The sequence below is a fragment of the Nycticebus coucang genome, chromosome 22 (assembly GCF_027406575.1).
Source record: "Nycticebus coucang isolate mNycCou1 chromosome 22, mNycCou1.pri, whole genome shotgun sequence".
Taxonomy (NCBI): domain Eukaryota; kingdom Metazoa; phylum Chordata; class Mammalia; order Primates; family Lorisidae; genus Nycticebus; species Nycticebus coucang.
The window spans coordinates 7,293,138-7,319,309 of NC_069801.1; the positions used below are offsets into that span (position 1 = coordinate 7,293,138).

At 42.6% G+C, this 26,172-nt stretch overlaps 1 protein-coding gene across 9 annotated transcripts in view; it reads left to right on the forward strand.

The window, feature by feature from the left end:
• Positions 1-26,172, forward strand: part of KIF1B (kinesin family member 1B) — a 170,291-nt gene that overhangs the window by 97,493 nt on the left and 46,626 nt on the right. For 6 of the 9 annotated variants that reach the window (XM_053577250.1, XM_053577253.1, XM_053577252.1 and 3 more), the window contains 8 exons: positions 7,216-7,312; positions 9,693-9,841; positions 11,868-12,046; positions 13,245-13,382; positions 15,231-15,479; positions 24,128-24,246; positions 25,605-25,690; positions 26,030-26,159. In XM_053577250.1, the coding sequence (XP_053433225.1) occupies positions 7,216-7,312; positions 9,693-9,841; positions 11,868-12,046; positions 13,245-13,382; positions 15,231-15,479; positions 24,128-24,246; positions 25,605-25,690; positions 26,030-26,159 (1,147 nt within the window). The remainder of the gene's footprint in view (positions 1-7,215; positions 7,313-9,692; positions 9,842-11,867; positions 12,047-13,244; positions 13,383-15,230; positions 15,480-24,127; positions 24,247-25,604; positions 25,691-26,029; positions 26,160-26,172) is intronic. The other 3 variants (XM_053577256.1, XM_053577257.1, XM_053577258.1) reach the window with 1 other exon arrangement.

Sequence of the window (26,172 nt, forward strand, 5' to 3'; positions counted from 1 at the left end):
CACTTTGTCACCGGAGAGCTCCGTGGTGACAAATTCAGAGGTGTTTGTCAATCTTCCTCTTGCTGAGTCTCTGGTATTTGATACAGTTACTTCTTTACTTTCTGGGACACTTTCTTCTTCTGACTTCTGACTCTCCCCCAGCCTTACTAGCTGTTCCCTGATGGTCTCTGTGGCCGCACATCTCGGCTGTGCATTTCTGCAGCTTTCTCTTCCATTCATCCACTGGGGAGCTGAAGACAGTAACTCACATATTCAGCTTGTGTTGACACATACAAAGCTTTTTCATGTATTGACTTCTTGAATCCTCACAGTACACATCTCTCTTCTGTGAGGCAGGTATTGTTATTCTCATTTTACATACTTCCCCAGAGATACTCTGTCCTGTCAGGGCCCCTGCTCTGAGCTCCAGGTGCAGACGTGTACCTGTGACCTCACACACAGGTAGTGTATAGGCATCTCACAGTTAAACTGCAGCAACTAGCACAGGCCAAAAAGCAGCTCAACCTCAGTTTTTCCTCTTCTACTCACATCTCATGATCAATCTTTTTGCCACTGGCTGTAAGACATACTCCAACTCCATCTCTTTTCACCACCTTTGCTGCCAGACCCCGGTCCAGGCTGCTGCCATCTCCTGAGATGCTGGGCGTAGTCACAGTCTCGTGACTCCTTTCCTCTACAATTCCTCCCAAGCCCCACAGAGAGTGGTGTGTTTAAAGCAGACATTACCATACCCGTCACTTCCCAGCTCTGAACCACCCAGTGGCTTCCGTTGAAGTAAAATCCAAACTCCTTACTGTGGTCGATAAAGCTGTCCATCACCCAGGCCCTTCCTGACCACCTCAACTGCATCTCCTCCCCTTCTCTCTGCCAGTCCACCCACACACGTTTTCTTGCTTTTTCTGAAACACACAGGGCTCTTTTCTTTTAAAAAAAAAAATTATTTTAGCTGGGCACAGTGACTCATGCCTGTAATCCCAGCACTCTGGGTAACCGAGGCAGATGGACTGCTTGAGCTCACGAGTTTGAGACCAGCCTGAGCTAGAGCAAGACCCCATCTCTAAAAAATAGCTGAATGTTGTTGTGGGCACCTGTAGTCCCAGCTATTTTGGAGGCTGAGGCAAGAGGACTGCTTGGGCCCAAGAGTTTGAGGTTGCTGTAAGCTATGATGCCATGGCACTCTACTAGGGTCAAGAAAAAAAAAAAGATTATTTTAATTTATTAATTTTTTTTTTTTTTTTGTAGAGACAGAGTCTTACTTTATGGCCCTCGGTAGAGTGCCGTGGCCTCACCCAGCTCACAGCAACCTCCAACTCCTGGGCTTAAGCGATTCTCTTGCCTCAGCCTCCCAAGTAGCTGGGACTACAGGTGCCCGCCACAACGCCCGGCTATTTTTTGGTTGCAATTTGGCCGGGGCCGGGTTTGAACCCGCTACCCTCGGTATATGGGGCCGGCGCCTTACCGACTGAGCCACAGGCGCCGCCCAATTTATTAATTTTTTTATATTTAAAGGCAAGGTCTTGCTCTGTTCAAGGTGGTGTGCTATGCTCTGCTCACTGCAGCCTCAAACTTCTGAGCTCAGGGGATCCTCCTGCCTCAGCCTCCCAAATAGCTGGGACTACAGATAGATGCTACTATGCCCAGCTAATTTTTTTTTAGAAGAGGTGGGAGTCTTGCTCTCTTTCCCAGGCTGGTCTTGAATTCCTGGCCACAAGAAATCATCCCACCACAGCCTCCCAAAGTGCCGATGTTACAGGCGTGAGCCAGTGTGACCAGTCCAGGGCTCCTTCCTATTTCAGGACTTTTGTACTTGCTGTTAGCGATACCTTGATTACAACAATCCCCCACCAGATATGCTTGCTAAGACCTTCCTAGACCACCTAATCTGAGTCTTTCTCTCATTCGTCTCTTTTCCCTACTATCTATCCCCTAATCTTACCTCTTTTATCTTTCTTCATTGCATTCCTCCCCACTGAAATCATAGGGTACACTTTGTTTACTTTTTATCCCCTCTCTCTCCCCTGCTAGTGGGACCTTTGCATATTGACTGTTAATTATTCCTGGCATCTGGCACATAGTAGGAGCACAAAGGGTATTTGTTGAAAGGAAGGATGGATGGAAAATCATTTAAAGAGCATGCTCCAGGCCAGGTGAGGTGGCTCACACCTATAATCCTAGCACTTTGGGAGGCTGAAGTGGGAGGATCTTTTAAGGTTGCAGTGAGTTATGACAATGCCACTGCACTCTAACCTGGCCAGCAAAGCAAGACTCTGTCTCAAAAAGAAAAAAAAAAAGGCATACTCTGAATTGCCAGGATTCAAGTCCCATTTCCGCCACTTCTTTAACTCTGTCATCTCTGAAAAGGTACTTAGTTTCTTTAAGCCATTTCTTTCTCTTTAATATGAAGCTAACTATAGTATCATCTTTATAAGTTATTGGGAAGATTAAAATCATTTATGTTAAACGTGAAGAACAGTTCCTGACACAAAATAAGATTAAAAACAAAGGTGGGTAGGTAGAAGAGAACATTCTAGAAGAGAGAACAGCCAGTGTTGAGCCTTTATATTTTGAACTATTAAGACTTTATAAATGTAAATGGCTATGAAAAAAATATATTTTTTTCAGCTTTTTTTCCTTTTTCTTCCTTTTCTTTAAGATAGAGTCTAAAGCTGTCGCCCCGGGCCCCGGGTAGAGTGCCATGGCATCACAGCTCACAGCAACCTCAAACTCTTAGGTGTAAGCAATTCTCTTGCCTCAGACTCCCAAGTAGCTGGGACTCTAGGCGCCCGCCCCAACACCTGGCTATTTTGTTGTTGTTGCAGTTGTCACTGTTGTTTTTACCTGGCCCGGGCTGGGTTCGAACCCACCAGCGTTGGTGTATGTGGCTGGCGCCCTACCCACTGAGCTATGGGTGCTGCCCTGAAAAGTATATTATTTTTTAGTGTGCTTTCCATAATTATCCTAGTTCGGGTGGTGCCTGTAGCTCAAGGAGTAGGGCACCGGCCCCATATACTGGAGGTGGTGGGTTCAAACCTGGCCCTGGCTAAAAACTGCAATCAATCAATCAATAAATAAAACATAATTATCCTAGTTTTCACCCATGAAATGAACAGAGCAATATTATCTGTATCTCTGTTTGTAGCATGAGATGGTGACATACAAAGTGTCTTTGTTGGAAGCTTAATGACCTGGTTTGGAGAAGGAACTGATACAAGAAATGGTGTTGATGATTGGAATGCTAACTGTTGGTCGCAATGCACTTAAAGATTTTAGATCTACATCGTTATGGGAAGTCTTTTTATGTCAGTGTTATTGTCACACCAAGAACTGTGGAAAGGTTATCCTCACACCTACTGTCAGGGCCTAGGATTTCCTCAAGATAAAATATTAACATTTTTTCCACATGATAATTTTTAAGTATACCAGCAGCCTTTCTCTTTTATTTATTTATTTATTTATTTTTATTTTTCTTGAGACAGTCTCATTGTGTCACCCTCCGTAGAGGGCTGTGGCGTCACAGCTCACAGCATCCTCAAACTCTTGGGTTTAAGCGATTCTCTTGCCTCAGCCTCCCAAGTAGCTGGGATTGCAGGCACCTGCCACAATGCCCAGCTGTGTTTTTGTTGCAGTTGTCATTGTTTAGCTGGCCTGGCCGGGTTTGAACCCGCCAGCCCCTGTGTATGTGGCTGGTTCCGTAACCACTGTGCTACGGGTGCCGAGCCAGCAGCCTTTATTTTTTACTCAAAGAATTCAATATAACATATAGTTTTTATAGGAAGAAAAAATTTCCCATTTCCCAGTGTTTTATTTAGAGACATTTCAAACCTACAGAATAGCTGAAAAAAATAGTACAATGGCTGGGCTTGGCCTCTGTGGGCCTAGCACTTTGGGAGGCTGAGGTGATAGGATCTCTGAGCCCAGGAATTTGAGACCAGTCTGGGCAACATAGCAAGTATCTCATATCTACAATAAAAGTAGAACAACAGAAAAATTAGCTGGGCATGGTGGTGTGTGCACCTGTAGTCCTAGCTACTCCAGAGGCTGAACCAGGTGGATTGCTTGAGCTCAGGAGTTTGAGTTGCAGTGAGCTGTGGTCATGTCTCTGTAGTCTAGCCTGGGCAACAGAGTGAGACCCTGTTTGCAAAAAAAGAAAAATTAGTACATTGAAGCTTTGTATGCGCACATTTATATATATTTTTGAAACATTTGAAAGTTGTAGATGCCATTACAATTTACCCCAAATGCTTTCATGTTTCTCTCCTAAAAGCAAGGATATTAATACCACTGTCTCATCCAAGAAATTTAATACTGATTTCAGTATCATGTGATACACAGTTTATTTTCAGATTTCTCTATCCAAAAAAATAATAAAAGAAGAGTGAGAGAGTGTGAGTATATATGTGTGTTTTAACCCAAGATCCAGTCAAGGTTTTTGCATTTCATTTGGTCATTGTATTTATTATCTTTCATTATACTGGTATTTTTGGAAAGTCTAGGCCACATTCTGAATTGTCTCGTTGTTTCCTCAAGATCAAACTTAGATTAAACATTTTTGGTAAGAATGCTATACAGGTAACATTGTGTATTTCCCATTACATCACATCCACAGACATAAAACGTCAACTTGTCCTATTACGGATACTGCTAAAGTTTAGTAAATTTAGTTAGTGTGTGGTTTCTCCACTCTCTCCACTGTAAATATTATCATTTCCCTTCTAATTAGTAGATACCTGGAGACTTTGGATTGTGTGAATGTTCTATTTCCCCACTACATCGTTTACTCAATTATTTTAGCATTTATTGATTCTTGCTTTAGTCAGTTACTACTTGTTCCTTTTGCATTTCTTGGCTAGCTTTTTTTTTTAGTGGGGGAGGAAGGGGAGACAGAATCTTGTTGTATTGCCCAGGCAGGAGTGCAGCCTTGAACTCTTGGGCTCAAGTGATCCATCTTGCTGCCGCAGCCTTGGGTGTAGCTGGACTACAGGTGCTCGCTCACCACTATTCCCAGTAATTAGCTGGCTTATTTTTTTGCAGTTTTTGGCCGGGGCTGGGTTTGAACCCGCCACCTCCGGCATATGGTGCCGGCGCCCTACCCCTTTGAGCCACAGGCGCCGCCCCAGCTAGCTTATTTTTTAAAGGAAGACTTTTCTCTTTCTCTTCTTCTCTCAGTATCACTACAAAGTTGTGGATTCTTCTTATACTCAATGCGCTATATTCCTTTTCTATTGTTTTTCCAATTTGTTGGCTGGTAGAAATGGTCCTAGCTGTCTTTGAATTCTCTGTCTTTTTTTGTACAAGGCATTACAGGTTCACCTTGTACTGTCCTTGCTCCAAACCTTGAATCAGCCATTTTCTCAAGGATCCCTGGCTCCTTTTACTGGGCCATGGTATGTAGAAACCAAGATCTGGGTGCTAGATATGCTGAAAAAATACACTTTTCAAAAACATTGCCTGTCATTTAGGATGACTTTCATTCTTTTAAAAAATGGTTCATAAAAAAAAAAAAAAATGGTTCATAGTCCTTCCTGCAGTCCTGTGTGGTTAAGAAGATCAAATGCAAAAATCTTTGTTTAAAGATGAAGAAAGTGAGGTTTTGGGCAGCACCTGTGGCTCAAGGAGTAGAGTGGCAGCCCCATATACCAGAGGTGGCGGGTTCAAACCCAGCCCTGGCCAAAAACTGCAACAACAAAAAAAAAAAACAGAAGAAGAGGAAGAAGAAAGTAAGGTTTAGAGAGGATTTAACTTTCCTGGAATTATAAAGCTGGTAAGAACAGGTGCCAGGACCTAAACCCAAGTTATTTTACCTGCTAGTTTAAGTTTTCTTCCTTCCTTCCTCCCTTCCTCTCTTTCTTTCACCATAGTACATAATTTCTAAAAAGTACATTAGGATAATTCACAATGCTGTGTCATTGGTTCTTGGTCTTGGTCACTGCCAGCCCCACTAAAGAGTGAACATTTGTGAGACTAACTGACAAATGATCAGAACCTTAGAAAATAATCGCCTCCTAATCATTGCCATTTGGAGCTCCTTTTGTAACGGAGTTTGCTAAGAAGGCTTTTGGCAGTACTTTGTGTGAATGGAATGTTTGATGTGTGACTTGGAGAGCTCTGCTGAAAACAGTGCATGGATCTGTTTATATGATCAAGGGCTTAAAAATTTAAGAAAGAAAGAAGAGAAAACAGTGCCTGGTCATACCTAAATCCTTTGTCTTGTGGCAGCCTGTAATTGGGTCATTGCTGGGGAACCAGAGGAAACAGGACCCTGGCAGTCCATCTTAAAATGCTGTGGTTATACTGTATTTTGTTATATGAAGGTCTTTTTTTCTTAACCATGCTTGTTTGATTTTAATTATAATTGGGCTTTTTTCTATTAACCCCCTAAGGAGCCTTTTTAGAAATTTGTCCCCTATTATCCCCACCATGAAATTTTAATACCTCATATATACTTTATTTCTATTAGTATAATGAATATACACATACATATATATGCTTTATATGGTTCATCCCTCAAGAACTATTTTTCTCCCCCTGTGGGGTGATATTCCTCTTATTGAACATGTGTATAGTAGATGGAAGAATGAAGAATAAATCTGATTTATAAGAATCCATTTTATAATAGTATGTTTAAAATAAAGCATCTTTCTTGCATAATCTAAATGCAATCTATAAATTATAGTTCAACTCTGAGATTTTTTTTGTTAAGCTGAAGACTGAACTTGCCCTACCACTGCAGAGGTAGTAATTTTTCACCTATACAGAGAGAGCTTCAAAGTCCATAGTGCTAATTTTGTTTTCCCTTCCAAACAGATACTGGTGATTTTAATTTTCAGTATCATTTTTTTCTGGAATTCCTTAATGTGTAAGATGTTACTTAAATGTATTTTAACATTTAAGTGATAAATGCATTTTTCTCCTCAACACCCTCCCTTTTCCTATCACACCTCAAATAAAGAGCTCTGTCTCTACTCTTTGGGGGAGTAGAGACAGACTACAGCATAACATCTTGTTTGTTTGGCATTTTCCTCCTGTATCTTGTGTGCTTTGTGGTTTTTACCCTAAGCATTTCTCTGTATGTTTTTGTCATTGTTCTTTCCTCCTCTGATTCTCTTTTGTTTGCCTTTTGCTTTTTCTACTTTCTTCACTTTCCCTTCCATTTCTCTTTTCCTTCCCTCTTATTTCTTCTCTCTCCTACATGTTATCTCCTTTCTTTTCATTCAGGACTATGAGAGTAAGTTGCAGGCCTTGCAGAAGCAGGTTGAGACCAGATCCCTGGCTGCAGAAACAACTGAAGAGGAAGAAGAGGAGGAGGAAGAAGGTGAACTCTAGAGACCACAACATTCCTATCTTTGTTTTGAAATCTGTGTTATTGAATTAGTCCTTTTTCCATGATTAAAGCTGGATTCCTCATAGTTGGCCATACACCATTTACCAGTATTTAAAGATGGTTTAAATGATGCTCAATGCTGAGCTGACTGTATTTTCTGAAGCGGGTGTGGGGCCGATAGTGTTCCGCAGAACTTAGCGAGACTCCTGAGCACTGTCTTCACATAAACCTCTCAGGAAGCGTACACGTCCTGCCCAGTATTTCTGTACATATAAAGTTCATTTATCTGCTATAAATAAGTGTAGCGTTTAATATTTATTAAGATAGTCTGTTCAGGGCAGCGCCTGTGGCTCAAGGAGTAGGGCGCTGGTCCCATATGCCGGAGGTGGCAGGTTCAAACCCAGCCCCGGCCAAAAACCACACACACCCACAAAAAAAGTCTGTTCAGTTGGCTGGTTTATATCGGAGATTTCCCAGTGAGGACTTTGTAATGTATCCATGTACTTTAAAGCCATTTTTGGCATATTTCTAACCACATTGCTTAATTATGCTTGCCTAAGTTTTCTAGCATTGCTTAGCTGAATTAGGGCTTTCATTGTTAGTTATTGCCTTATAATTTAGGGTGAATGTTCATCACACCTCCTTTTCCACCCAGCTTCTTAGTAATCACAAGGCTTCAAATTAACTTTGAAGGAACTCTTAATTTATGTACTAAATTCTTTATGTTTAACTATCTAAGCAAAATTGGACCTTTTTCCTCCTATATTAGAAAGAAAAAAAAAGAAATATTTGAAGTTATACTACATGCTAGGGGTCAGGGACATATATATATAAAAAATTTTTTTTTTTTATAAGAGAGTTTCACTTTATCGCCCTTGGTAGAGTGCTGTGGTGTCACAGCTCACAGCAACCTCCAACTCCTGGGCTTAGGCGATACTCTTGCCTTAGCCTCCCAACTGGGACTACAGGCACCTGCCACAAAACCTGGATATATATATATATATATATATATATATATAGATATAGATATAGATATATTTTTTTTTTTGGCCGGGGCTAGGTTTGAACCCATCACCTCTGGCATATGGGGCTGGCGCCCTACTCCGTTGAGCCACAGGCGCCACCCCCAGATATTTTTTTTGGTTGGAGTTTGGCCGGGGCTGGGCTGAGACCCACCACCCTCAGTATCTGGGGCCTGCGCCCTACCCACTGAGCCACAGGCACCGTCCCATAATTATATTATTATTTTTTTTTTTGTAGAGACGGAGTCTCACTGTACCACCCTCGGGTAGAGTGCTGTGGCGTCACACGGCTCACAGCAACCTCTAACTCTTGGGCTTACGCGATTCTCTTGCCTCAGCCTCCCGAGGAGCTGGGACTACAGGCGCCTGCCACAACGCCCGGCTATTTTTCTGTTGCAGTTTGGCCGGGGCTGGGTCCAAACCCGCCACCGTTGGCATATGGGGCCGGCGCCCTACTCACTGAGCCACAGGCGCCGCCCATTATATTATTTTTTTAAAAAAAGGAATAGAAAGGGCTGGCGTGGTAGCTCCTACCTGTAATCCCAGCACTCTAGGAAGGTGAGGCGGGTGGATTGCCTGAGCTCACAGGTTCCAGACCAGCCTGAGCCAGAACGAGGCTGCATCTCTAAAAATAGCCCATGTGTTGTGGTGGATGCCTGTAGTTCAGCTACTTGGGAGCCTGAGGCAAGTGAATTGCTTGAGCCCAAGAGTTTGAGCTTGCTGTGAGCTACGATACCATAGCACTCTAATGAGGGCAGTAAAGTAAGAGTCTGTCTCCAAAAAAAAAAAAAAAAAAAAAAAGAGAGAGAGAGAAATCTGTTTCTTTGATACACTTTTTTTTTTTTTTTTTTTTGAGATAGAGTCTCAAGCTGTCACCCTGAGTAGAGTAACAGAGTAACATGACATCACAGCTCACAACAACCTCCAACTCCTGGGCTCAAGCTGTTCTCCTGCCTCTGCCTCCCAAGTAGCTGGGACTACAGGCACCCACCACAACGCCCGGCTATTTTTTGGTTGCAGCTGTCATTGTTGTTTGACGGGCCCAGGCTGGATTTGAACCTGCCAGCTCAGGTGTATGTGGCTGGTGCCTTAGCCGCTTGAGCCACAGGCACCGGGCCTGATAAACTATTTTAAATAAATACAGGAGTTGGCTTTTTCAGGCTTTCTGAAATATATATACTGCTTTCATAATGTCAACAGAATTAGTAAGCTTTATTAGAAAGAAGAAAAAAGCAACTCAATGAAGAGAAACTGGAAAATGCCTCAACTTGATAAAAGAGATCAGAGGAGGAGGTGATGTCTGTGGGGTTATGAGATCACCAGTAAACATGCTTCATTTGCTCTTTCAGTTCCTTGGACCCAGCATGAATTTGAGTTGGCCCAATGGGCCTTCCGGAAATGGAAGTCTCACCAGTTTACTTCATTAAGGGACTTACTCTGGGGCAATGCTGTGTACCTAAAGGAAGCCAATGCCATCAGTGTGGAACTAAAGAAGAAGGTATGACGGGCCAGGAGCATGGCAGTCTAGAGGCAAAGCTGAGCCTGCTGTGGGCACATCTGGGCTGTCACTTTGAGCTAACCTTTCCCTTGGGGAACTCAGCTACTTTATGTAATAATGCTGCTTTTTTATATGCCTTTATTTAATATACATATTAAATATATAATATAATGTTATATATTATATGTCATAATATATAATATATATGCTGGAATACAGTCAGTACTAATTAAATTTTTATTATAAAATTTAAAAAGTAAATGTTCTTTAGCTTATTTTATAGGTGGGGGAGCTGTATTTCTGACAAGACCTAGAAAAACACAGTCATAGAAAAATTCTTCTCTTGGGTTTCTGAAATGTCTTACTTTTATTTTCTGCTATTAACTTTTCACCTTTAAGTCCAGTATGCCCCTTTGCCACTGAGTTGCTTATCTTCTAAGGTCTGAGAGGCACTGTTGTGTAATGGACAAGTGTATGTGCTCCGTACCCCGACAGTCCAGGGTCCAGCCCTACCTCCATGACTTGTGTTGTCCCTAATAGCCCTCTGCCTCTATTCCACGTCTACAAAGTGGGGTTAGCAACAGTGTCTGCCTCCAAGGGATATTATTAGGAATGAAAATGTGAACAAAATGCACATAAAGCACTTAGGAGGCTGAGGAGGGAGTATTACTTAAGGCAGGAATTTGAGATAAGCCTAGGCAAGATATTGAGACCCCATCTCTAAAAAATTCAGTAGGCAGTGGTGATGTACATCTGTAGTCCCAGCTACTCAGAAGGCTGAGGTGGGAGGCTCCCTTGACCCCTGAGGAGTTCATGGTAACAGTGAGTTATGATCACACCACTGCGTCAGTCTAGGCAATAGACTGAGGTCCTATGGGGGGAAACGATGCTGGAGAATGGTAAAAGGCATTAAATTGTTTGTTTGCTGTTTGTAATTATTACCAGAACTTTACACCAAAACTTAGATTTAGCCTTCTATGTCACCTTAACAATTTCTTAACTGCTGAGATTACAGCAGGAGATGATATGTGTAGTGGGTAAAAGCACAAACTGCCTGATTTGGGGGAAATTTGTTATCTTTTCCCAGGGATATCTTCTCTAAACTGGATGTCTTCATTCATAATCTCAGCAGCCCTTCTCATTTTGTTATTATTTTTAACCACTCCGTTCCTCAAGTAGAGTAGGCAAAGGCAATAACACTGTCTTTTTTTGTTTTTACTGCTGTACCTAGCATTTAATTATATTTGTTGGTGAAAATACAAGGCGATGGTGAGAAATAAATGATATGAGGCTTGCAAAGCAGGTACCATACAATACACACTTTTCTTTTTTTTTTTATTGTTGGGGATTCATTGAGGGTACAAGAAACTGATTGCATTTGTTAGGTAATCATGTCTTGCCCCCAAAAGGTGTGGCACACACCAAGGCCCCACCCCACTCCCTCCTTCCCTCTCTCTGCTCTTCCTTTCCCCACCCCGCCCTCCTACAATAAACACTTCTAAGAGTAGTAGTTGTAATCTCTGAATTTGAAGTGGAAAACCTCAATGTGTTTCTGTCCTCCCTCATTATTGAGAGTCTAGAGATGCGTTCTTGGGTCTACTTTTAGTCTCTCTCTTTTTTTGGAGATAGTCTCACTCGGTTGCCTGGCTAAAGCGCAGTGCATCATGGTAGCTCACATAACCTCAGACTCCTGGACTCCAGTGATCCTCCCACCTCTGCCTCCCAAAATGCCAGGATTATTGCACCAGCCCCTCTTTGTCTCTTGTATTAGATCTACAAAAGACTTCATTCAGTCAACTATACATATTTACTGACATGTTAGTTTCCTACACTAAGAAAACAAAGTATGTAATAGCTGAATTTGAAATTAAGATTATTCCCTATGATTTTTATACAGGTGGCCTTTTTTGTCAGTCACAAGCTGTTTGTCAAGCAAATACTACGTTTGACTTCTTTCTGTTGGGGGCACGATTCCTTTGTCTCATCTCGTTCTTGCTGAAAACCATTGTCAATTCTTTCCATTCAGGTGCAGTTTCAGTTTGTTCTGTTGACTGACACACTGTACTCGCCTTTGCCTCCCGAGTTACTTCCCACTGATATGGAAAAAACTCATGAGGACAGGCCTTTCCCTCGCACTGTGGTGGCAGTAGAAGTCCAGGATCTGAAGAATGGAGCAACACATTATTGGTCTTTGGAGAAACTCAAGTATGAAAACTTTCGTAAAAGCTGATTGTTTTATTTAGGAAATAATAACAAATTGCTTTAAGTAGGCTCCCTCAAACTCTCCTCTCTCTGTTGCTTGTTTTTTGTTTTTTTGTTTGTTTGTTTTTTTGTTTTTTTTAGGCTAGTCAAGTGAAGCAGTGGAAGCAGAGCAGGAACAATGAAACCTCTAACTAGTTGTGTTCAATCAGTAGTGAAACTGTGCTTGGACCAACCATTATTGCTGTCTGTTCTGTGCTTGCTTTTGTGGCCAGTAATACTAACATGTATCCATCTTCTTTTAAGTGAATAGATAGATCCTGTTCCTCACACACCTTTGACATTTGTAGATACTTAAATTTATCCTCCAAACACCCTCTTTTTTTTTGCAGTTTTTGGCTGGGGCTGGGTTTGAACCCGCCACCTCCGCATATGGGGCCAGCTCCCTACTCCTTTGAGCCACAGGCGCCACCCCATACACCCTCTTTTATTTCAAATGTTCTGATTCCATATTTATCTCTATCATGGATCTAGAAATGACTCATCTTTTCATTCATGGACCACATGATGATTGATAATAAATAGGGAACTTAGAACGTAGTTCCCTTTACTTCAGTGTGATGAGTTACTTACTGCTGTCTCAGGGTGTTTGGGATGTCATGGACCATAGAACCACACTTCCCCTGTGACTGTCATGACTGGTGAGGACAAGTGGCCATTCTTGACTATTGGTGGCTGTCTCTAGATTCTTTGGATGTTATTTTGATTTCTTTTTTTTTTTTTCTGAGACAGAGTCTCACTGTGTCACCCTGGGTAGAGTGCTATGGCGTCACAGCAACCTCAAACTCTTGGGCTTAAGCGATTCTCTTGCTTCAGCCTCCCAGGTAGCTGGGACTACAGTTTCCCAGCACAACACCCAGCTTATTTTCTTGTTTTAGTTGTCATTGTTGTTTAGCTGCCCTGGGCCAGGCTCAAACGTGCCAGCCTCAAACCTGCCAGCCTTGGTGCATGTGGCTGGCATTGTAATCACTATGCTACGGTCACTGAGCCTGGATGCTATTTTGCTTTCTGTATGTTTGGTCTTCATTCTTTTAAAGTAATATTAAATGGTAGGAGGAGCTTCTTGGATGGAAGGTGTTTCCAAAGCAAAATTTTAATGCAGTCTCACAGTATTAACCCAATGCACCTTATGTTTACTAAACAGGCAGAGGCTGGATTTGATGCGAGAGATGTATGACAGGGCAGGGGAGATGGCCTCTGGTGCCCAAGATGAAAGCGAGACCACTGTGACTGGCAGTGATCCATTCTACGATCGGTTCCACTGGTTCAAACTTGTGGGAAGGTATGTGATAATTTTGTTGATGTTGTCTTTTTAAGTAATAAATACCCTTATTTTAATTGTTTAAAACCATAGCAGATATTATAACAAGTTAAAAGAAAGCTGTATAAACAAGCCCAGCTATAACCTTATCTACCTGTATAATAACCACTATGTCATTTGGTATATTTCCCTTTTATTTTATTCAATAGGCATGTTTGTTTCAAGCCTCAACCTAACAGTCTTCCCTGGCTTTCAATTTACTCACAAAATGTTTTACTATTAATTAAGATAGATTTAAAAGGCTGGGCACAGTGGTTCATACCAGTGCTTTAGGAGGCTGAGGCAAGAGGATCACTTGTTATTTCTCCAAAGAAATAATGAGAAAATAAATGGTACATATAAAGAAAAAGGAAACCTGTATCTGTATCATACACAGTTTAAAATCATAGCATAGTTTACCGGACTGCAGTCTGTTCATTATCTGATTTGTCCTCACTCTTTCTTTTTAAGCAATTCATCCCACTTTAGTCACTGCCAAGGGCAAACTAATTGCACGCTTTGCAAGTCGCCTTGAATCTGGTTTGTGACAGCATTTCCAGTATTTAATGAAAACAAGTAGTGCTTCTGGGAGCACTACTGTTTTTTTTTTTTTTTAAAGACAGGGTCTTGCCGGGCGGCGCCTGTGGCTCAGTGAGTAGGGCGCCAGCCCCATATGCCGAGGGTGGCGGGTTCAAACCCAGCCCTGGCCAAACTGCAACAAAAAAATCGCCAGGCGTTGTGGCGGGTGCCTGTGGTCCCAGCTGCTCGGGAGGCTGAGGCGAGAGAATCGCGTAAGCCCAAGAGTTAGAGGTTGCTGTGAGCTGTGTGACACCACGGCATTCTACCCCAGGGCGGTACAGTGAGACTCTGCCTCTACAAAAAAAAAAAAAAAAAGACAGGGTCTTGCCCTATGGTCCAGGCTAGAGTACAGTGGCATGATAATATTACTGCAGCCTCACATTCCCAGGCTGAAGCAAGCCTCTTGCCTCAGTCTCCCAAGGAGTAGCAGGGACTATGGAATGTGCTACCACATCTGGCAGTTTTTTTAATTTTTGTAGAGACAGGGTCTCACTGTGTTGCCCAGGCTGGCAAGTGATTCTTCCATCTTGGCCTCCCAAAGCACTGGCATTACAGTTGTGAGCCACTGTGTTCAGCCTATGAGTCCATATTGAATCTAGTTCTTAAAGGTTTAGAATTTTTAAAGCAGGGGAAAGTTTTGAGCTTAGTGATTTCAGAATTAGAATTGTTTTGCAATTGCAAAAACTCTGTGATGTTTTTTAAAGGTACTGGGTAAAAAGGAGTTGCTGAAGTAAAAATGAAGTAAGTCTTTTGCACTCCACTCTGATAGTAAAGTGGTTTTCTTAAAGAAATGAATTGGCTAAACATACCTTAACCAAGAAAAGCACATGCTGCTTTAGCATATGCCATTTCACCCATTTTGTTTTCTGCTCTGAAGTGACATGAAAATTTGAATAAAGATTGGAAGCCTTATTATTTCAGTGGCTCCTTTGAGGCCTGGATGCTAATCTCTTGTGTGAACTAGAGAATATAAACATTTGGTAAGATAGTATTTACCGGGAATGATCTACTCACGTATTTCTTTTGCTGTTCTTATTCTAAAGATCAGTCCTTGCATAATTTTTCAACCTGCCCTATTTCTTTCCACCTAATTCAGATGATTTTTGTTTATTTTATCCTTTTGCTTTTCTGTTAACTTTTATTGTGTTGATTCCCCAGTGGATTCTGTCCTATTGGTACCTGTAGCTTTCTGTTTAACCAAATATTCCTCTCTCCCTGGCTGTGTGAATCGTCATCTCACCTGGTGTCTAGTTCCCCCATTTTCCACGGCTGTGTGAATGAGCGCCTTGCCGACCGCACGCCCTCCCCCACTTTTTCCACGGCTGATTCCGACATCACTGAGCTGGCTGACGAGCAGCAAGATGAGATGGAGGATTTTGATGATGAGGCATTCGTGGATGACACCGGCTCTGACGCAGGGACGGAGGAGGGATCAGATCTCTTCAGTGACGGGCATGACCCGTTTTACGACCGATCCCCTTGGTTCATTTTAGTGGGAAGGTTGGTGAGGTTATTGTGAGAAAGGCAAAAAGGGACCAGCTCTTGATCTAAAGGCCTCTTTGTGTAGTTTTGGGTAATCTTACTTTAGCCAATTCACTTCATGAATACTCTGTCCTCAAGTCACCAGTATGTCAGGCTCTTTATAAGTGCTGATCTGGCTAGAGAGAGATCGCAGGCATTGTTTGTAGGGTACTTGGTCTACTCAGCCCAACATACAGCAATGTGTGAATACCTCATAGAGGACCCCTTGTCTTAAATTGCCCAATAATTTTGTTCTGAAGGAAGAAACCCCAAAGGAGAAAGTAATTAAAGCTAAGAGTCAAAACATAGTTCAGTGAATGGTATTGTAATCTAGATGTTTCCTTTTTTTTTTGGATACAGAGCCTCAAGCTGTCACCCTGGGTAGAGTGCTGTGGTATCACAGCTCACAGCCACCTCTAACTCCTGGGCTCAAGCGATTCTCCTGCCTCAGCCTCCCAAAGTAGCTGGGACTACAGGCGCCCGCCACGACGCCCGGCTATTTTTTTGGTTGCAGCTGTCATTGTTGTTTGGCAGGCCTGGGGCTGGATTCGAACCCGCCAGCTCAGGTGTATGTGGCTGGCACCTTAGCCGCGTGAGCCACAGGCGCTGAGCCTAGATGTTTCCTTCTTAAAGCAGCGTGATTGAAGAAATATAAGGAGATGACATGAGGAAGGGAGCAGAGCAAGTGCAAGGTCAGGCTAAAGAATCTGGTACTGCAGGAATCAGAGGACAAGGTGGACTCAGGAGTAGTGTTGGGTTTATTTTTTCCTTAGTCTACTGAGGTATGAAAACAATAAGGAAAGTCAAGTTTCTCCTTTGTCTAAAATGGATGCCTTGGCCATCTGCGGTGGCTCATACCTGTAATTCCAGCATTTTAGCAGGCCAAGGTAGGAGAGTCACTTCAGGCCGGCAGTTTGAGACCAGCCTGGGCATCAGTTTCTACAAAAAAAAAATAAAAAAATTAGCTGAGTGTGGTGGGACATACCTGTACTTGCAGCTACTCAAGAGGCTGAGGTAGGAGGGAGGATCACTTGAGCTCCGGAGTTTGAAGCTGCGGTGAACTGTGATTATGGCACTGCACTCCAGACTGGGCAACACAGTGAGACCTGTCTCTAAAAGGAAAAAAATATTAAAGAAAGATGTCCTTAGTTGGTCAGTTTCACAGAGCCTATCCGTAGGTCTTTGGTGTCTGTTAAAATTTTACTTAGACTTTATAATACAGAATCTCTGAAAGTCCTCTATTGACACCATCAACAATAAATATTTGTTCAGTGCTGCATGAAACTGCTTTGTTTTAGGATTGTCCCACCAAACTCTCAGGCGTTGTCTCTGCTCTCAGTTTGTCAGTGATGCAGAGCTCTTGGTGTACACATTCCTGAAAGTCATGTCTGTCTACGTGCTGAAATAATTTTAATCACAAGTTCAACAGTAGAGCACTCATTGGGTCAACCAGAAAGTATGTCCAGGTTTTAAAGTACTAAATTTAACTCTCATAGTACATTAGAATCACACCTTGTTGAACTCTTTAACAAGGGAATAAGTACCAGTTAAAAATTACAGTACTGTGGGCGGCGCCTGTGGCTCAGTCGGTAAGGCACCGGCCCCATATACCGAGGGTGGCGGGTTCAAACCTGGCCCCGGCCAAATTGCAACCAAAAAATAGCCGGGCGTTGGGGTGGGCGCCTGTAGTCCCAGCTACTTGGGAGGCTGAGGCAAGAGAATCGCTTAAGCCCAGGAGTTGGAGGTTGCTGTGAGCTGTGTGAGGCCACGGCACTCTACCGAGGGCCATAAAGTGAGACTCTGTCTCTACAAAAAAAAAATTAATTAATTAATTAAAAATTACAGTACTGTGATTCTCCAGACCCAATAGAGGCACAGGTTCTAAAATTTAGCTCAAAGTATGGTGTTGGTCACCTAGTGGGAACATCATAACTAATGTAGAAGATGACCACTGTTAACGGAAACAGGGAAAGGGAAAGCGTTTTTGATAATGAAAGCTTTGATTACAACCATAGAATGTTAGCCAATTCTCTGAGTTTATAGGGGCAGAAAGGCATTTAGAATTCAGTTTTTCCACCTGAAGGGATTATATAGTCATGAACGTTATTTTCTACTGATGTCTCACCATGATTAGAAGCTAAGCTGATTCATACTGAAACTGAGAAAATTACATACAAATTATGGGATAGCAATGCTTTTTTCTTTATTATTATTTTTTTTTTTTTGTAGAGACAGAGTCTCACTTTATGGCCCTCGGTAGAGTGCCGTGGCCTCACACAGCTCACAGCAACCTCCAACTCCTGGGCTTAGGTGATTCTCTTGCCTCAGCCTCCCGAGTAGCTGGGACTACAGGCGCCCGCCACAACGCCCGGCTATTTTTTGGTTGCAGTTTGGCCGGGCCGGGTTTGAACCCATCACCCTCGGTATATGGGGCCGGCGCCCCACTGACTGAGCCACAGGCGCCGCCCAGTAATGCTTTTTTAAAAAAATCTTGTGGCCCTGTTGTTCAGCACATTTTCATACAATTCTAAGGGGGTTGGAAGTTAGAACCCAGTTTCTGGCATGAACTTGGTCCCAGTGTCAGTTGTGCAGCTTCCAAAGCTGTTCACATGTGTTCCGTACCTGTGATTAGTGGTGTAGGAGGAGAATTGTGCCTAATTGTGAGGAGAAGACCACCTGTGTCACTCACTCAGGACAAGCAACTTAAATTGAGGCCTGTTGGGTTCTCAAGTGTAAAAAGAAAAGTTAGGTGGGAAAAAAGAACCTTAAAAATCTTTTTCATCTTGCATATTCTGTCATCTACACTAGAAAAACGAACATCCTAGCTAGAATTTCTTTCTTTTTTTTTTTTTGTGGTTTTTGGCCAAGGCTGGGTTTGAACCCACCACCTCCAGCATATGGGACTGGCGCCCTATCCCTTTGAGCCACAAGCACTGCCCGCTAGCTGGGATTTCTACTAAGAAGTATTTGTATTTTGAATTAGTTGTGTGGAAACTTGATTCAGAATCCTACTTAATGTGGAAATCAACTGCCTTAAGATAGATAAGATATATTCTCTCTAGTTTTATTTTTTTAATTACATCAGATACAAATGTAGGTATAGAGCAATTAATCCTACTTTGATTTTCACATAAAGCATTTAGGGAGATACGGCTCAGGAACTGATGCTTAACATTTGTTTCCGTTCCTATGTTCTAGAGCTAACTTTGCCTTGCAAGAGACTAGGGGAAGAGGTGAATCATAGTAATCCATAAAGTGAAGGTTAGCTCTCCACTGTTGCCCTTGACTACATTTCTCCTGTACAAACAAAAATGTAATAGTGCAGCATCACTCAGTTGTATGGTGGTCATTATACGTATAACAGGAGTGACTTCTTCCTGTTTTTGTGATTCATAGGATTGGATTTCTGCTATTGGCATATAATTGTAATATAAATCACTTGCAAAAATCTTTAATTTCTTGTGAAATTCCATTTGTAGGTTTTTTTCTTGGCTGTGGCTGCCTCTGGTGAATCTTTATATGAAAACTGAAAGAGCTTGTCCCTTTAGCTGTTCTCTTATGGCATGGTGGGATGTTATGCACCATCCATCGTAATTTGAGATGAATGTAAACTATTTAAGTTAGTCTTCTGGGCTGAGAGGGAACAAAGGATGGTTATTCTGTCATCTTTCTGAATACCTTAACTGACATTCTTTCTGTAAATATCATCATAATTATGCTGATATTTCTTATCTTTATGTTGACAAATTTGTGTCCCTAATTGATGTAACTTCACTGCTAATATATCCTTTATGACTTCCCCTCTCATCCCTGTTCTCCTTCAGTCTGCTAAATCAAAGTATAAGGACTCTCAAAAATGCAGAGTCAATTCCAGTTTATAAAGTGTCAGAAGAGACCTTTTATACAGCATTGATTTGGGGCTAAGGGCTATAGTCTGATCTGGTAACATGACGAGAAGCTGTCTCGTGACTGTGTGATTGTACAGTCTCAGAGCTGATGCACTGCTTCTGCCATAAAATCTTAGAAGTCTCTTTTCTAAAAAGGGAAATCTAGGCTAGACACAGTGGCTCACGCCTGTAACCCTAGCACTCTGGGAAGCCGAGACGAGAGGATTGCTTGAGCTCAAGAGTTCAAGACCAGCCTGAGAGCAAGACCCCATCTCTACTAAAAATAGAAAAACTAGCCAGGCATTGTAGAGGGCACCTATATAGTCCCAGCTACTTGGGAGGCTGAGGCAGGAGGATCACTTTAGCCCAGGAGTTAGAGTTTGCTGAGAGCTAGGTTGACTCCATGGCACTCTAGCCTAGGCAACAGAGCAAGACTCTGTCTCAAAAAAAAAAATCAATAAATAAAAAATTGAAAAGGAAATCTGCAAAAACATCTTTGATGCTTTCACATTTGGGATGGCCATTGCCATAGGCAGGAAGCAAAGTCTCATCTTTAGTGTGTGTTCAAATAGTGCTTTATTGTAACGTGTGTGAATATGATAAGCTCTCTTAAAAAAATAATAGCTCCTATTTTTACATAGTTATGTTTGAAATAACATATATAGTAAAGAATCTAGTATGGCTTAGAAAAATCAGCCTAGTATAAAGTTGGATAAATTTACTTCTCTGCTTCTGGTTTAACTCATTTTCCTGGAAAATCTTCTGCTTAAAGTTAGTAGATAGTTCATTTTCCTATTTCCTGATGCTCATAGATGTTTACTCACCAGGTATGTATTGTGTATTTACTATATGCCATGACCTCTGCAGATAATGGTGAGCAAAACCAGCTGTGGGCCAAATGGTGTGTCTCATGCCTCTAATTCTAGCACTTTGGGAGACTGAGGCAGGGGTTGCTTGAGGTCAGGAGTTGGAGACCAGTCTGAGCAAGAGCAAGGCACAACTAGAAATAATTAGATGAGCATAGTGGCCTGTAGTCGCAGCTCCCTGGAAGACTGAGGCAAGAGGATCCTTGAACCCAGGAGTTTGAGGGTACAGTGAGCAATGATCACACCACTGCAGTCTAGTGGGGAAGACAGAGCAACGCTCAGTCTCACAAAAATCAAAAACCCTAAACAACAAGACATAGTTCCTGCCCTAGCATACTTACAGTTGGTGGGAGACACAGACATAAATAATCACATGAATAGATGTAAATTACAGGGTGGTGCCTGTGGCTCAGTGGGTGGGGTGCTGGCCCCGTGTGCCAAGGGTGGCAGGTTCTGGCCTGGCCCTGGGCAAACTGCGACAACAAAAAAAATAGCTGGGTGTTGTGGCGGGTTCCTGTAGTCCCAGCTACTCAGGAGGCTGAGGCAGGAGAATCGCCTAAGCCCTGCAGTTGGAGGTTGCTGTGAGCTGAGACGCAAAAGCACTCTACCTAGGGCAATAAAGTGAGACTCTATCTCTACCAAAAAAAAAAAAAAAAAGTAAATTACAGCAATGATGAAAATAGCCAACTATTTTGGCTGGGCGCCCGTAGCTCAGTGTTAGGTTGCCGGCCACATGCACTGGGGCTGGTGAATATAGCCTGGGCCTGCCAAACAAGAAAGAAAAGAAAAAGCTGACTATTTTAAATTGCTCACCAACATTATGGACACGCTGTAATGCGTGTGTTGCCAAGATTGTACAACACTGGGGGTGTTAGGTCTGTCTGGGTGTTCCCATGCCCCCTAGTGCCTGGTGTCAAGAATGAGTACTGGTTCCGAGTTGAGCTGATATACAGATACAGAGCAGTCCCACACAAACAGTTTATTACAGGAGAAAGAAATAAGCTATACAAAGTGAAAAGTAAAGAAGGAGCTGCACAGAGTGACGAAAGTAGACACATGTTCCAGAGAGAAACAGGTTAGTCTCCCCAAGTGGAGAAAGACCAGGGTCTGAGCACAGACTGAATGTTATGAGCTCACTAGTTTGTCCCACCTTTCTCTGGTGGTATTGGTTATTATTTCCTGCCTTTTGGGGTGATTGACAGGTTGGGATAATAAAACAGATTATGCAACAGGTTGGTTATGTAACAGTTTCCCTTTCTGGGCATGCCCATAGGGCTTCCCCACAATTGTTCAGGAAACTCCACCCATGCTACGCCAATTATTTGGTAATGAGCTCTAGGTCAGTAAAAGGTCACTAGGAACTGCTTATTGTGTATGTTCCCACTAGTTACCATCCTCAGTATGGTTCCTAGCAGAAACTCTGTACCCACTCAACACCTTCAGCCACTTCTTTGCCACCTGTTTACCTTCCTCTAGACCTACCAGGGGAATCTATTAGGCAAGAGTGGTGTCTGAGATCAGAACTGCAGATGTGAGGGGACCCATAGGTTGGTGGTTAGGGCACCAGCCACATGCTGGTGGGTCTGCTGGGTTCAAACCCAGCCCAGGCCTGCTAAACAAACGGAAGAAAAAAAAAGCTGGGCGTTGTGGCGGGCACCTGTAGTCCCAGCTACTAGGGAGGCCCAGGCAGGAGATTCGCTTGAGCCCAGGAGTTTGAGGTTGCTGTGAGCTATGATGCAACAGCACTCTACTGAGGGTGACAAAGTGAGACTCTGTCTCCATAAAAATAAATAAATAAGTAAATAAATAAATAATAAAAGAATTGAAGACGTGAGGTCAAAGGCACGAGACGGGCAGTGAGTACAGAGAGGACTACAGGCAGGGGCCCTGTGCAGTGATTCTTCAACAGCCCAGGCATTGGAAGTGGGCAAGTCTGGCTGGAAATCTGGGAAGAGAGGAGAAGATCTCTATGTGATAGCTTGTGTCGAATGCTTAGTTTTTTCTTTTTTTTTTTTTTTTGTAGAGACTGACTCTCACTTTACTGTCCTCGGTAGAGTGCCGTGGCGTCACACGGCTCACAGCAACCTCTAACTCTTGGGCTTACGCGATTCTCTTGCCTCAGCCTCCCGAGCAGCTGGGACTACAGGCGCCCGCCACAATGCCCGGCTATTTTTTTGTTGCAGTTTGACTGGGGCTGGGTTTAAACCCACCACCCTCGGTATATGGGGCGGCGCCCTACTCACTGAGCCACAGGCACGGCCGAATTCTTAGTTTTTTCAACTCTGTTGTGGTAGTTGGTGTTTGATGGTCTTCTTTACAATCCTTTTTAGAAGACTTTGCATTTAAAATGTTTATGCCCCAAAGCTCTAACCCTCTTCCTGAGCCTCATTCGCCCCTCCCACTTAGGAGCAGACTGAAAGGGAAGTAGTCATCAATTGATCTGATTTAATGTTCATTTGCAGTTATTTTTGTTTTACTTTTCATTCATATTTCATTTATTCTCAAAGTTTTATTAACATTTGTTTTTCTGTGGTGAATTTTGTCTATTTCCAGAATTTTCACTACTTTGAGTTGAAATCCCAATATCCACCCCCTTCTCCTCCTCACTTTTATTTTAAAGTAGATTTCAGAACAGGAAATCTACAGCAGACAGGCATGATGTTTGATTTCCTGATGCAAGTGTTTACTCTTTGTCTTTTGTCTTACGTTCAAAGATCAGCATATACCAAGTAGGAAAGTAGGAGTAACAGTAGGAACTAGATTTTCTTTCCCTGGCACTAATTGAAATGAACACTCTATAAAGCTTTGTGATCACCATTTTTATTGCTTTTTAAAAAATCAAAAGCTGGCCTGGCGCCTGTAGTTCAGTGGTTAGGGCACTGACCACTTGCACCAGGGCTGGCGGGTTCGAGTCCGGCCCAGGCCAGCTAAACAACGACAGCAACAACAAAAAAATAGCTGGGCTTTGTGGCGGGCACCTGTAGTCCCAGCTACTTGGGAGGCTGAGGCAAGAGAATCACTTAAGCCCAAGAGTTTGAGGTTTCTGTGAGTTGTGACACCACAGCACTCTACCAAGGGCAACATAGTGAGACTCTGTCTCAAAAAAACCAAAAGCTACAAATAATGAGAGAAAAAAAAAGGAATACAAATGTAATAGGACTTTGTTTAAAATGTAAAGTATTAGCTTTGTAACTTACCTTTTATTTATGCATTCATGAATTAGGTTTTGGACTCTAGGAGCAAAATAAACCCTTCAGGGATCATCAGCTGTCTTCTGCCTTAGCCTTTATCTTGATGCCCATTCAGATCACGCTCACCACTCAGAGGTTGCTGACTGCACAGCTTCTCTGCCCATGTGCGTGTCTGCTTCACTTTGTCAGTCTCCCCGCCTGCAGAGAATAGTCCGTCCTTAGAGTAAAAATAAAGACCCATAATACTGTGATGTTATTAACTGTATTTCAGTCACATTTTTCCTGCCCTTTTTGTCTGCTGATTCCTGTTTTACCCATTGGAAAATCAAAAAACTCCTTAAAGGTTAATCTCTTCAAGAGGTTAACCTGCGCCGCCCCCAGCAGTATTGCAGAGCAGTATCTTGAAAGTCTATTTTCAACTGTTACTCTTCTACCCACAGTGGTATTTTTCACAGAGAGTAATTTGGTATAAGTTGGTCTTTGTCAGTGGCTTCACCAAACATTTGCATTTGTTCATGTTGTCTCTGTCTAAAAACGCAGTTGGAGGAAATCTGAGAATATAAAGGTGCGAGTGACAAGGCCCAGAAGCCAGCTCAGTTTCATGACGATGTTCTTAGTGAATCTGAAGGCCAGCTTCTCTCTGTGGGATGCTCTAATGTCAGTCTCCTGGTTTCTGTCTCTAGGGCATTTGTTTACCTGAGCAATCTGCTGTATCCTGTGCCCCTGATCCATAGGGTGGCCATTGTCAGTGAGAAGGGGGAAGTGCGGGGATTTCTGCGTGTGGCTGTCCAGGCCATTGCAGGTAGGTGACCCTCTTCTGATATGGGAAGTGTGGGTTCTTGGCCTAGAGACAAAGGCAAGTTCTGGGGTAGGCCAGCCTCATGGGTACAAGCTGTGGGGAGTTTGTCTGCGTTGGGAAAAGCCTTTATTGGTTCCTTTCTAGCTGTTGTTCCCAAGTACCGTAAGTAAATTCTGTTTAATTTGTGTTATTGCTGTTTTGGATTAATGGGATAAAGCGGTTTCCTTTAACATGTTAAACAACAGCTCTTGGATTAACTTTGTAAAAGTCACTGGCATTGGCTCGGTGCCTGTGGCTCAAGTGGCAAAGGCACCAGCCACATACACCTGAGCCGGCAGGTTCGAATGCAGTCCAGGCCCGCCAAACAATAATGAAGGCTGCAACCAAAAAATAGCCAGGCGTTTTGGCGGGCCCCTGTAGTCCCAGCAACGTGGGAGGCTGAGCCAGGAGAATCGCTTGAACCCAGGAGTTGGACGTTGCTGTGAACTGTGATGCCACAGCACTCTACCCAGGACAACAGCTTGAGGCTCTGTCTCAAAAAAAAAAAAAGTCACTGGCATTTTAAATAAGGTATCTTATCCTAATACAGTATTGGCAAGAAAAGAAAGTATCTTAAATTACTTCAGAAGTAATGAAGAGTTTTTAGGACTTTGTCTTGCTGAATTTTCTCTCAGGGTACTTCTAATAGCCATTTCTCTGACGACTTTTATAGTGCTCAGGTCAAGGTTCTGATATAAACTGGGTGTGGTGGCATGCCTGCAGTCACAGCAACTCTGTATTCTGAGTGGGGAAGATGTCTTGAGCCTAGGAGGCCAGCATGGGCATTGTAGTGAGACCCTGTCTGTTAAAAATCAAGCAATCAATATTTTGATATTTTCCATGATCCAGACTACATTCTAAGGAAAGAATGTGGCCATTTCCTGTAATTTTTCTGTCTTAATTTCCAGATGCTGCACTTTGTTAAGCAACTTTTCCGCCTTTCCTTTATGGAAACATTTGCCACAGTCAACAATGTTGAGTTTGTGAAAGTTGCCTCCAGAAGTATATTACACTATTTTTAAGTGTTTGTTACGTATTGCTGAATATAATCTTGCCACAACGGAGGGGTGGTTCAGTATTTCTAGATAAGACATTTGAACAGTCTCAAAAATAAAACTGATTATTAACTAGTCTTTTGTGAACTAAGGAGGTTGGTAAACTACATGAAGAGTTGGAAGCAGCCCCGGTACTTTTGCTGCTTCAGTGTCATTCTTTCTTATCTAAAGGGACTTTCCCGTTTATCTTACAATCTGATGAGAGTCATTCATTTTTCTCCCCGTATGTAGTCTCATTCTGTCCTTGCTAAATTTTTTTCTACTTAGCGGATGAAGAAGCTCCTGATTATGGCTCTGGAATTCGACAGTCAGGAACAGCTAAAATATCTTTTGATAACGAGTACTTTAATCAGGTGAGAAACCTTCAGGAAGAAGGAAAACCTTATGGAAATAGAAGTAGGTGGGTTTTTAAGGGAAATGTTCTGCATTGGAGACCAATTCCCATCTCTAGAATTAAAAAATACAGGATGCTGGTGACCAAAGAGTGTTCCCTAAAATATGGGACGTGCCCAACAAACTAAGGTGAAGGCACAGACCCAGCACATCCCTTTCACTCTTTTGCCTTTCTGTTTTCAATCTGTAATTTTCCAGTCACTATTACTTGTGAAGCAAATAAATAGAAGTAAGGAAACCAATGAAAACTATGTTTTTTATGGTACTTTGTCATATTCCTATCACTCCCTTGTTTTCAGAGTGACTTTTCTTCTGTTGCAATGACTCGCTCTGGTCTGTCCTTGGAGGAGCTGAGGATTGTGGAAGGACAGGGTCAGAGTTCTGAGGTCATCACTCCTCCAGAAGAAATCAATCCAATGAATGACTTGGGTAAGTAGACAGA